This window comes from Empidonax traillii, unplaced genomic scaffold (assembly GCF_003031625.1).
Source record: "Empidonax traillii isolate 1590-97213 ecotype Southwest subspecies unplaced genomic scaffold, ASM303162v1 scaffold384:size1533304, whole genome shotgun sequence".
Lineage (NCBI taxonomy): Eukaryota > Metazoa > Chordata > Aves > Passeriformes > Tyrannidae > Empidonax > Empidonax traillii.
In genome coordinates, this window is record NW_020955577.1 from 1,297,729 (window position 1) to 1,310,413 (window position 12,685).

Below are 12,685 nucleotides of genomic sequence, written 5' to 3' on the forward strand. Positions count from 1 at the left end.
TGCAGATCAGCTGGAATTCAAACCCAGAAGGAAGCTGGTCTCTCTCAGGCTGCTTGTTACAGACATCTCTGACCATGGGTGATTTCCTAGCCAATGCATTGTCACATGCAGCCTTGCAGGATATGTAGAACAGCCTCAAACAGTCACAAATATCAGAACACTCATCATATTATGTGATTCTGTGAGGTACACAACCCAATAAACAATCTAGAGATTGCAGTTGCTAATGTTCCCCAACATGTCTCCTAGACCTGTCTCTACAACATGGAAATTGTAGGTTGTCTCACACAACAACATTAAGGAAGTTTTCAAACACTAAAGTATCCATGTCACTGCTATGTTCTAGCCTGTAAAACACAGAAATGAAAACTCACATGCATAACCTTCTTCCGATTTGCAGTCCTGTCTCACCAGGAAACAATGATTTCAAGTCCAAACTTTTATGAGATAACTTATTTAGAAACTTTATTAAGCTTATCTTGAAATTTATCAGGAAGGTAACTCATTCTTTCACCTGTGCAGTATAACAAATACAACTCAGTACTCATTTTTCCAAACATCACTACAAGTTTGAATTTGGCAGCTGTTATGAGCACTTCTGTTTTCTCATACTTACAATTAGGAGGATGATCAGTAAGAAGCAACTCTGGGTTGTTTTTCTCATTGTGGAGTCTTCCTGGAGCGACACGTTGTAGCTGACCCTTCTGGGAATTAAACAACAAAAACAAAAGCAGTATTGGACTTTAGCTGTTCTGATAAATTCCTTGTCTTTGCACAGGAACATCTTTTTAGACTTCGAGTGGACCTTCTGTGTGTGTGTGTATGTGCACCCCCAGCCTTATGTGTGCTCCTGTTTTATCTAAGTGGAGTTTGGTACACTTTTAATTTAGTCTCCTCTGTGGATCTCTGGTGGTGAGGACAGATGATGTGGGGTACAGACCCATGTTACTCTGCCACCAGCAGCAGCTCTGGGTTAAGCTAGCATCTTTGCCAGATGAGGCTACCTTGGTTGTCCTGATTCAGGTGCTTCTAACCTACACATATGGCTGCAGACCTAGGAAGAATCTGGATATTTTAAACATGACCAACAAACCCCAGAAAGGTCCAGTTTGCTGATATGTGGAATGGTAGCTTGAAAGGTATATTTTATGGGACTAGACAAAGAGAGAGGTTGTGTAACCTCTAGCTAGGTGAAGCAGGTGGGGCAGGAAAAGAGAAACTAGGAACAACACCGTGGGATTACTGCTCCCTAATGTAGCTGGTTTGGCTGGGCTCCATAGAGACACACAGCAGTGTAACCCTCAGGCTGTTGAAAATTACTGCTTCAGCACAGAGTATTGGAGAAGTGGAGCACAGACGCAATGCCACAGGCTTGAAGGGAACTGGATTGGCAGCTTTGTGCTTTTCTATCTTCTTCCTAAATCAACACCCACCTGGCCTTCCTGGGAAAATTATCCAGGGGCCACCAGGTATAATCATATTGCTTCACTGTTGTAAGAGTTCAGGCAAGCAAAGCCTTTTGCATTATTTTATCACAGTTTTTATTAAAACACCTCATGACTTCTGATATCCCACAGGCCACTAGTGGTGCATGGGCTGAACAACAAACAACACGTGGCTGAGATCACCTTCAGTTGCAGTAACACAGTTGGCACTCACACATCTTCTTTTTTTCAGACAGCTGAAAAACTAGGAGTAAGGTGTTTTTTACCTGGGTAAACAATCCTGTGAGCACCCTACACATCTGAAACCCAAAAATTTAATGGGAAAAAGCCACACTGACTTGGATGCTTAGTCTACTTGACATATAGTGGACAACACAATCACATGCGTAGCATTTTTCTCAACAACAGCTTTTCTTATCTTTAAATGATTTGGAAGGTTACCCATTTTCAGAGGGGAAAGGAAATATTGTCCTCATCTAATGCAGAAATCTGTAATATCAAAATGTAATAAAGGTGTGGCACTTCCACTTTGACATAACACATGTGATCCAATAGGATTGTTGCAGTCATATGTCACTGAGAGTACATAAACCACAGAGTTATGGAAAAGAGGGTTCAGAGGTTTTGCCTCTAATAAGAAGCAGCTTTATTACTGTCTGAATCTTGCCAGAACTATTCTGGTGCCAGTGGTAATGTGACATGTAAATGACACAGAAATAATATGCAATTATGCTGTCGGCCACAAACTTGCATTTGATCATCAATGGTAGACAACTCAATTGAAGCAAAAAATTGGACAGCTAGATCAGAGAGCGAAATGCCTGCAATTGTCTACGTATTCTCCAGGCTATTCACTGCAGTGTGTATTGGTTCAAACTGCCAAAAAAGATTAATGAAGAGCATATAAACAATGGCTCTTGGTCAGCTGTGCAGTGAGCACATGTACAATCATTAATATAGTGTTGATTCAGTTACTCACTGTACTGCAAAGTGGTCTGGAATGTGGTGTAAAGCCAGTCTGGTGAGTGCCTCTATTCTTCTTGCTAGCCTCAACTCTGCTGCATCTATAGGGATTTGGATAAAGTAGACAAAAGAAGGACTTTGCCTTACAAACTATCAACAGCTTTAAAATACAAAATGCTTTCCACAAATGGCACAGATTTTGGCACAATATTGCAACCTAAAAAGCATAAACAAAATCAGTATCAATTGAAGGTGTCTGTGATACATCTGCTTCTCCAGTACTTTGTGCGAGCAGTGCTTGCAGAATTATGTTGGGTTACAGCTGTAGATACATGCAAATCTTATCCTCACGGGGTTTTGTGAACATTTGTTATTATGTACCAAAAGAGCTATTTAAAATGCTTCTTGCTCCTGTCTTTCCCAATTAAAATAAAAAGCCACTTGTAGAGTATTTAACAAATTATTTTCCCCTCTGTTAACTGTGATGACTGTGCCATATGATACTACACAGGAGTAAATGAGTAAGAATCATTTCACCAGTTCAAATCAAATATATATATATATATATATATATATATATATATATAAAACTTACATAGTCTTGTTATTAGTCTTTCTTCTTCTAACTAGCTCTAACCACAGGAATGGCTGACATGCCAGAAAAAATCCAGCACCTTTTTTAATTTCTCTTTCACAGGAGTCTTTTCCAATGACGACAATTTCAACAATTGTTGAACAACAGTATTTTATCAATCAAAGTATAAAGCCCCTGACTAAGAAGTGTCTTTTCTCTACTTCTGCCATAAGACTGGCCCATAACACTACAACACACTTGGGTTAGCCTCGGTACTGGATCAAGGATGATGATCTCATTGAAACTGGAAGATATACACAGATGCAAAGTGTTGGTCAATGGGCAGGGCAGAAACAAGAGGGGGGCAAAAAGACTCACACAAAGGAGAACCCCAAGAGATGGACCCTGTTAGCTTCAGGATGGAGGAACAGACTATCATCTCCACAGCTCCTTCCCCATCTCCAGCCATGCAGGTTCAGGTGTGACATGACATGCAAACTGCGATGTGCAAAGCAGTACACTCCATGGACCATGTTTTGGGGTCTTTTGTGCTAAGTCCAGCAATGTCCTTCCTCCATGTTAGGATAACAGTGTGCTTTGTGCATTTCGATTTTATAATATCCATATATAGGGATTAATGATGAGCACATTGCTAAAGCCCAGTATTTTTCTGTGATTGTATTAATTCTTCACCCTCTGTTGCTCACAATAGTTACATACGACATCCCTGTCTGTTACTGAAACTGGAACATTGTTCTTTCTTTCTTCGCAATTGTAGCATACCTCATTATGTGCTATGGTATTCCTCCTGCTTCAGCTATTATAGTAATACCATTGACACTTTGGGATTAGTCCTGAAGCTTATTTGAGCATGAACATAACATCCTACTTAGTAATGACATCTCTTTTGTCTCTGTCCAGATCTCTACAGGTGTAGTACTATGCTGAACAGGGCTTCAATTATAATTACCACTGGGTTGCCCAGAGGGTGGGACAGCCCTCCCTGCACAGCCATTTGGACAAGGCCAACCAGGGGAGTCAAATTTAGTCAAAAAGGAGAATGTAAGGGGGAAGATTCAAATGAGGGCAGTAGAGCAACATATATCTTCCAAGTTCTGAAGGAACGATACAAAAGAAAGTCCTTTTTGGAGAAAGAACTGGAAAAAACTTCTTCTTTAATTATTCTGCTCTGATAAATTTGCAATGCCATCTTTCACAATAGTGCTGACATACCTTTGGAAGAAGAAATGATTTTAAAAATGGGGTTTGAAACGAGAATCTGAAGAGTTAAGTACTGAAGTGTCATGTAAAAATCTCTTTCTCATTGTGCGTATTACACTCAGACACTTTGAAACTTCACTTGTGACCTCCTCATTCAGCTGCAAATTCCTTAGAGGGTTTTCTTTCCACCCCATGCAGCTTTCTCAGAGTGAACAGCTGCGTACTCACCACCAACCCCAAGGTCTCTGTGCTACCTTCCTAGGTAAGGGTTGCAGATCCTCCTGGGAGATGCCTTGCCAGTCAGTACGAGGGCACCAACCTGCTCTGCCTGCATTGACACTGGACTGGGAAACACAGGGCAGACACCTCTGAGCAAGACACAAGCAAGCCAGCAGATCTTGCAGCTGAGCATTTAAGGTATTTGGATCCAAGGAGGAGGTTGCAGGTCTGTTTGTGTAGCCAAATGCACAGACAGTTTTGGGGAAAGTACTAAAACTGGTCCTTCACTCCCAGTGGGACATTTTACCCTGGGTTCCTAATTTAGGCTACTGCTTTGGACAAGGAATGAGTTGTACATCACACTTCCAAGTCCTGTGCAGACCAGCACTGTAGTTGGAGCCCCATCAGCCAGATGAAATGCCATGAGTATAATCCCCACATGAGAAGGGAATAGAGTCAGCCCCTCCAATTTCCTTAGCATTTTCTTTAGCCGTTAACCTGCAATGGTCTTCAAATGTTTTTAACTGGCACCAGGATCTTCTGGCATTTCCAGCGGAAATAGTGAACTCTGCTCGAAAACTGGTGACCATCAGTCCCAGGCAGAGACATGGACCTGGACCTCCCTACAGCCTTTAGTCAAGCATTCAGGAAAATAAGACAAGTCAGAAGACATATCTATGTCTCCTACTCCTGTACTTCCTATGGCTCACCTTTATAAAGTTCCTTGACATTTTGTCAAAACTTCCTGAAGTTTTCATATGGAAATCTCCTGAGAAATATAAATTCCAAATTCTCAATTTCAAGTGTCAGGCCCCTAAAGGCACTACTACATTAAAATTGCAGGCTTCTAGGACATTTGCTGCTTATCTCATTCCTTTCAGCAGTCTTGGACAGCCAAACACAAAGTCGTGGAATGACTACTCAGTTCTTATTCAAACAAATCACCATTAATTTCCATTAGCCTGCCTGCTGCAGAAGGTGAACTGTGTCTTGTAGAGCTGAGTCTTTGCTGTGTTAACAAACTGAAACTATCAGCCATGGCAAATAGGTAATTTCAGAGTTACACGGACCAAATGACCAAATAAATCTACTTTATTGATTCATTTGGATTACGTGGGAGCTGCAACGCTTGATACTTCATTTTTCCATTTAAAACCAGTCAACAAGAAGGGGCTATTTTACCTTAGGTTTCCCTTTAACCAAATCCTTTCCAATAAACTGAACAAAATAGAAAGAAAATAGCTACAAACTTGTCTGTGTATATTTTTGAGCTAATCATAAAGCTTTGAAAGCCCCCACACTACATATCTGAGCAGCCAATATGATCATAACACACTATAGAGAAAATTGAAGATTGTTTTTGTTAGACTGGGTAATAAAACAGAGGCAAGTGTACTTTGAAAGAACAAAATAAGCCAAGAAATGTGCTTTGAATGAGAATTATTTACCTGGAACTCTAACGCCAAATTATCCAGAAGATTTTCAGAAAAGGCTGAACTTTTTATGAAATAAAAGATAGTAAAGCATTAAAGGATTTAGAGGAGCTGCCAGCAGCAGGGTTGAGGGGCCCTTGGGAGGTTTCCATTACCTAAGGAGGGGATCTGAGGTAGCTGGCTGAGCACTGGTACAAATCCCATTAGTATTACACATAGGTATGGATGGGTTTAGTACATCTGCATCCTCTAATGACTGTTCATTGGGGTGATTCCTACCACATAGTAGTAGCCAAAAAAACCCTACTTTTTCAGTACTTGGGAAGCAATCTCTAATTGCCCTCTTGGCTGTTGGTCAAGGGGTTTTATTAAATTAAAAAGCAAGTAAAAGCAAAGAAAATATCAGGAAGAGACTAGTAAAGTATTTCAGGGGATTTGTTGGTAGACAGTGTTTGAAATACACAAACTGGATCATGTAATTTCTTTCAGAAACTTTAGTTTTTATCTTTTTCATTCTCTGTCATCTCAGAAGGTATAAAGCATGAAGTATTTTAGCCCACAGTGTTAACAGGAATATGCAAAGAGCCGCATACCAAGCCCTTCTGGAGTCTGGTATCTACAGTACTTGTTGCATTTCTCTGAATTATTGTGTTTTAGCCAGAAACAGTGACTGAGGGACAAGGTTTAATGCCTCTACATCACAGGCTCTTATGATAGAGTGGTGAAAGTACAGGGGGTTAGAAATCCATAGTTTGGAGGAGATAGTTAATAACAACAGCAGATCTGCTCCAATACAGACCAGTTTAAGCTGCTGTGGAATTAAAATTAAAAGAAAATTGATCTTGGTGCATTGGCAGCAAAAGAAGCAATAAGGTATGTAATTACAGTTTTACTTGGGCCATAATGTAAAACAGAGTGGATCACACTGTGACTCTGGAAAATGAGTTCATCATCTTTTATCACTATTCAAAGGGTACACTCTTAAAATAATCTAAGTGTAACAAAACAATGAATAAACACTGAACTGATGAAACATAAGAATTAAGTCAGGCTCTCAGAACCCATCAAAGTATCATAGAGTAGTCTGGATTGAAAGGTGCCTTTAAAGATCATCTACTTGCAACCACTCCACCATGAGCAGGGACACCTTCCACTACACCAGACTGCTCAGGGCACACCCAGACTGGTCTTGAACACTCCTAGGGATGGGGCATCCAAAACTCCTGGGCAATCTGTTCCAGGGCTTTACCTCCTTCATGATATAAAAATTCTTCCTAATATTCAATCTAAATCTAATCTCTTTCAGTTTAAAACCATTGTGCTTTGTCCTGTAACTACAGGCAAGGTAAAAAAAATTTGTCCCCATCCTTCTTGTAAGGCCCTGTTAAGTAGCAAAAGGCCACAATAAGGTCTCCTTGGAGCCTTCTCTTCTCCAGAATGAACACCTCCAGCTCTCTCAGCCTGTCTTCATAGGAGACAATTCCAGCCCTCTGACCATCTTCACGGCCCTCCTCTGGACCCACGCCATCAGATTCACATTATTCTTATGTGTGGGTCCCCAGAGCTGGATGCAGCACTCCAGGTGGGGTCTCACCAGAGTGCAGTAGAGGGGCAGAATCATCTCCCTCCATCTGCTTGCCACACTGCTTTTGATGCAGCCCGGGAGATGGTTGGCATTTCATATTGTTCATACCTCATGCTGAAGGGTTTATTTTTTTTAGTTTTTACAGTCAGATTTGAAATACTAATGTTAAATATAAACCATACATTTCTGAAGGAACACTCAGGATTTTACTAGTTCTGCTTTCAGTAATGGATAACAAGATAAAACAGGAAATATTTTAAAAAACTTTCTAAATGTCAGTAAATGTTACCATGTTAAAGTCAAACATTTTCAAGCTACAGAACAAAGAAGCAGAAAGCTGTGTAACAAAGCAGAGGAGTAAAATCTATAGCAGAGCATTCCTGCTATTCTGAGTGCTTGAATAATGGGACTAAACGAAGCAGCTTTGGCCACTGGTCCACTACTTGACAGATGAAAGCAACCACACTGAAGGAATGCCTAGTTCATTACTGAACATTCCTGAAAGCAGAACACTTCCTTACCATTTTGCTACACTGTGAATCTGTGGTTTAGTATGCCACACAGTAGCACAGTATAATTTTCGCCTTTTAGGCCCAGCTGCGAAAGGTCGTTCCCAAAGTGCTTGCAATTTTTGGGGGACTTTGCAGCAGTTCTTGTATAAAGAGCAAATATGCAATTATCTAATCTTGGAGATACTGCAGTTTGAACACAGCCAGAAGCTTGGGATGAATACTACCCTGCTGTAAAGAAAAGATTTCAAAGGAGTTGCATACATTTATGTCGGAGTAAAATCTTTTGCATAGCCTGCAAAATTAAAGCAGATCTTTGGAATGAGTTTCTCTCTCTCTGTCTTTTTTTTTTTTTTTTTTCAGAGAAAAGGTTTTCACAGTCCTCATCACCTGCAAAATAATCTTTTTGGCTATGATTAATAACATGAGTATAATTTACAATGAGAACTGTGAAGAGTAGAACCAAATAAACATTGCTAAAGAAACTGAAACACATTGTCAAAACTCTGAGTTAAGGAAAAAGCCATATCCATGGTTGCCTTACAACTTTAACTGGACCAGCATCCCGAATGTGCTGTAAATACAGCCTAGGTTTTATGTACAGTACATGTCTGTCTATGTATTTAAAAATACTCTAACAAAGTCCTTGAGTTCAGTGGAACAAGAATATGATGACAAAGCAAATCTGGACGGACTTTGGAAGCACCCATGAAGAGTTAGGGAGAAACAAGAAAAACTGCAGGATATAAGTCAAATATAAGGGTATTCCTTTTCCCAATTACCAAATTCTTCCTCTGTCACATTGGAAGAATCTTCATATAAGTGGATGCATGTAACCTCACACATGACATTCTCCCCTCTTGGATGAATAGTTGTTTTGATCAATACTTCCCTGATAATATATTAAGGTTTTTGTTAAAAAATTTTTCTTTCAGCTGCAGCACATACTGGAAAGAAAAATAGTTATTTAATATTTTTTTGTGGCCAATTCTCTCTCAGTTTTCCATTCAATTCTTTCCCAGACAAATTCCCACTGGTCTTTTTTTCCCCCTAACTATACATTCCTATAAATTATTTGAAGCAAGTCGATATTTTATGGGGTGGGCAAAACCCCAAGAAAAACACTATACTTTCTTATTATGTCAATGCTTTTATATAAATCATATAAAGTGTGAAAAATCCTGTGAGTAGATTGTTTTAAATAAAATGCACATGACATACATTTAAATCGTTTTCTTCCCACTTGGCAGCAGAATAGCTGATGTTACAGCTGGATGTAGATTTCAATTCTGCCCCAACAAAAATGAGCCTGTGTGGAAATAATGCATTTTTCTTGAGTCTGGTTCTAATTTTATAGCAGCTCTGCTAATAATGAATAGAAATTTTGATTTGAAGTCAGAGTATGTCAATGCTGATCTCTAAGGGTTGTATATAACATGGTATTTTAACTATCATAATAGGAGACAAATTTTTGGGACATGCAAACCCCCTTGTGACAGTCTCTGAAGAAAGCTTTGTGTGCCTAAGGTCATGGCTACCTTTTAGAGATACACCAATTGGTATACTTGAGAGAATTATTTACCTGCTGGTAAATCTTGTTTTACCTTTGCTCTTAAATTATTGTATCTACCCCAACACTGATATTTCTGTATCACACCTATACTACAATACATAGAAAACTGACACAAAGCTGTCAATGCATTTTAAACTATTTTTACAATTGATCTAAAGATTAATAAAGGTAAAATAATGTAATGACTGATGCAGATATAAGGAAAGATGGGTAAGTTGGTAAAAATAAAATTATCTGCATCAGTTATTACAGATTAATTGAATATTACAGCTGTAGTGCTTGAATACTGTGTTGTCCCTGACAGGAATTATGGCACCCTTATTATAAAGGCTTAGATTGAATGTAACAGTTTAAATTTCCAGTTTCAATTAGGGCAAAATCTACACATTTCTTACTATGTCATTATATATTCATTTCAGAAGTTCAACAGGACAATTTACATATGACAAATTACTATTAACTGACATTTAATCAAGAGGTAGCTATTAGCCTCTAAAAATTCTGTGGAAGACTTCCAGACTAACATACATGAAAAGAGGCAGGTGAGGCTTACAGTGGACACACACATGCTTAGGATAAAACAGAGGGTAAAATAGGTCTTTGCTGAGACCTGCAGAAAGAAGGTTAGTTTTTTTCTTCATGGTTCCTCTTTTCATCTGTAAATTAGAGTAGATTAGCAAGGAAAACAGATGTGGGAATGGGAATCACCTGCACAGTGAGACAATCCATTACTAGTGTAACTCACTCATTTGTTCTTAGAAAATTTTATAAAAAGCCTTGATTCTTTGTCCCAGACATCCTTCCTGGCTTGCAGTCTGGAGCCCAGAGGTTCATCCAGGTGTCCCAGAGGGATACGTGAGTCACAGTCAGATGAGACACAATTTACTTGCAAGAAAACAAGACCAGGAGTTTGCTAAATTAGATGGAGGCTGAAACACGTGAATGTGCCTTGTGAACGGAAAGGTTGGTCATTACTTGCAAGCAACATTAGCGTTGACCTTTCAGGGACATCAGCTGTCAGCCATGCAAAGGGAAGCTCTGGTGACCTCTTCCTCTCTCATAAATATTAATAAGCAGAGGAATTATCAGAATGAATTGCAGGGTTCAGAGTCTCAGCAATACCTTTCACAGATCCTAAATACACATGGTTATGAATGGCCAGGCACCTATCACAGAAGTTTTATTGGAACTCCAGTATTCAGGTACATGGAAAAAACCCTTTGTTTTCTGGCAGATCTGTAGTGGATGTAATGTTTCCAAAAAAACCCCCAGAAATGGTGAAGCAAGAAGAATGCATTACAAAGGAGAAACAAGCCCTTTCATCACAACCTTGCCAGTCAGGAAAAGCAGAGCATAATCTTTGGATCTGTAGGTCTCTGCATCCTTCTGCTAAGATAATATATCATGAGTATGTTCTTGAGGAGTTAATGAAGCTCTGCTTGTATTAAGCTGCACTTATTGAAGGTCCCTTTCTATCCTGCAATCTGAGGACAACAATGAGAATTTGAGTTCTCACCCCTTTCAGCAGAAGCTGTGATACAAACATAAAGCAGCAGAACTGCTCTTCTGGGAGCCCTGGCTTTTCCTTCTTCCATTACACGTGTTGAGCAAGTGCCAAGACAGCACTGGGAAGCTAACCTATACAACTTGGAAAGGAAAATGGCATAGCTTGGGAATGATTTGCTGTCACTAATGTTCTCAGAGCCTGTTAAATGCTACACCAATTTCTTTATCGGTCGCTTGGTAATGTCACTGTCCCATTTGATAGTACTGTGATTATTTTAAAGTTAATTTATCTGATTTTATTCTCTTTTCATGGGCTATTTTCTATGTGATACTCTAGTCAGACAGAAAATATGTAGCCTAATTTTGTGCTGGACAGGGCACAGGTGGGGACCAGGGCCTGCTCCAAAGCATCTTATTAGCCAGGGCCAGTAAGATATGCTATGGGTAAAGTACTGTGGGGTTTGGCTGTCATCTGCTCCACTGTTAGGACTGAAATCCTCTTGGGCCATCGCAATTCTCAAGCAAGTCAAAATCCAATTCTGATCACTTATAATATGTTTCTTAAGGATGTCAAAACTAATTCTGAAAGCTTCCTTATGCCAAGGTTTGCTTTTGGTAAAATCTTGATATACACTGGCTAAAGCCTGTCTTTAGCAGAGTCTTTTTTGCTGGGTCTGCTGAAATGAATTTCTGGCTCCATTATCCAAAGAATTCGAAACCAACGCCAAAATGATAGCCAAAGTCACTGAGGACAACCTTTCAAGTTTTGAGTCAGCTGAAAATAGAGAGTCAATTTTCCTTTCTGAGCACATCTCAGACCCATGCATGTGCCAGGGGGCTGTTCTTCAGTTTAGCCTATAGAGCTAGAACCTGGATGCTTATGCAACATCTTGGCTTAGGGTTGCCCCAGATCTTTCCACCAAATCCAGCTGCAGAGACAATAGATAATCTGGACCACAAATGATAAAGTTAAACAAGAAAATAAATGCATCCAGTCTAGCAGCCTATTTGTAAGTTTTTTCAAAATAAAATCCTGGAAGTAGTCTGTAATTCTGAGCAAGATTTTTCCTGTTATACCATAGGTTGCCAGATGGCAATGAATTAAAAGACCTGAAACTTTAGAGTCTCTATGTTAATAACTTCAAATATCCATCCATGATCTAAAGCTTCATGTGGAAAAATAATACAGGGTCTCTTCCATAAATTATATTGCCAGACAAAGGGCCTTCATATGGAAAGTACTTTATACAGCTCATAGAGGACAAAAGGGAAGTGTATTTGGATGAGCACTGAGATTCAGAAAAGATTTCTAATGGCTTTGGAAAGAAGTCAGTAGTCTTTTCAACAGCAGCTAGAGCTGACCTTGCTTGACATCCTGACTGTCTCACTGAATCCAAATGTGTGTGTGTGTGTGTGTGTGCCTGTGTGTATGTGTACAGGCTTCTGCAGAGCTATATAAAATCTCAAGATGTATGGAATGTAGCACAGCCTAGCTCTTATGAGATCTGTAGAGACCATGTCTTGAGGCTTTTTGCCCTTCTGGTGTTGATTTTGACCTTCATTCAATGGAAAGAGTTCAGGTTTTTATTTGCTTATAAGCAACTTGGAGCTTTTGCCTAAAGCTTGCCAAGTATTCGTCCTGATGAAGCACTTGACC

At 39.5% G+C, this 12,685-nt stretch overlaps 1 protein-coding gene across 2 annotated transcripts in view; it reads right to left on the reverse strand.

The window, feature by feature from the left end:
• CALCR (calcitonin receptor) overlaps positions 1-12,685 on the reverse strand; it is a 157,298-nt gene that overhangs the window by 65,972 nt on the left and 78,641 nt on the right. For both annotated transcript variants that reach the window (XM_027893229.1, XM_027893228.1), the window contains exon 2: positions 617-704. In XM_027893229.1, the coding sequence (XP_027749030.1) occupies positions 617-664 (48 nt within the window). In that variant the 5' untranslated portion in view covers positions 665-704. The remainder of the gene's footprint in view (positions 1-616; positions 705-12,685) is intronic.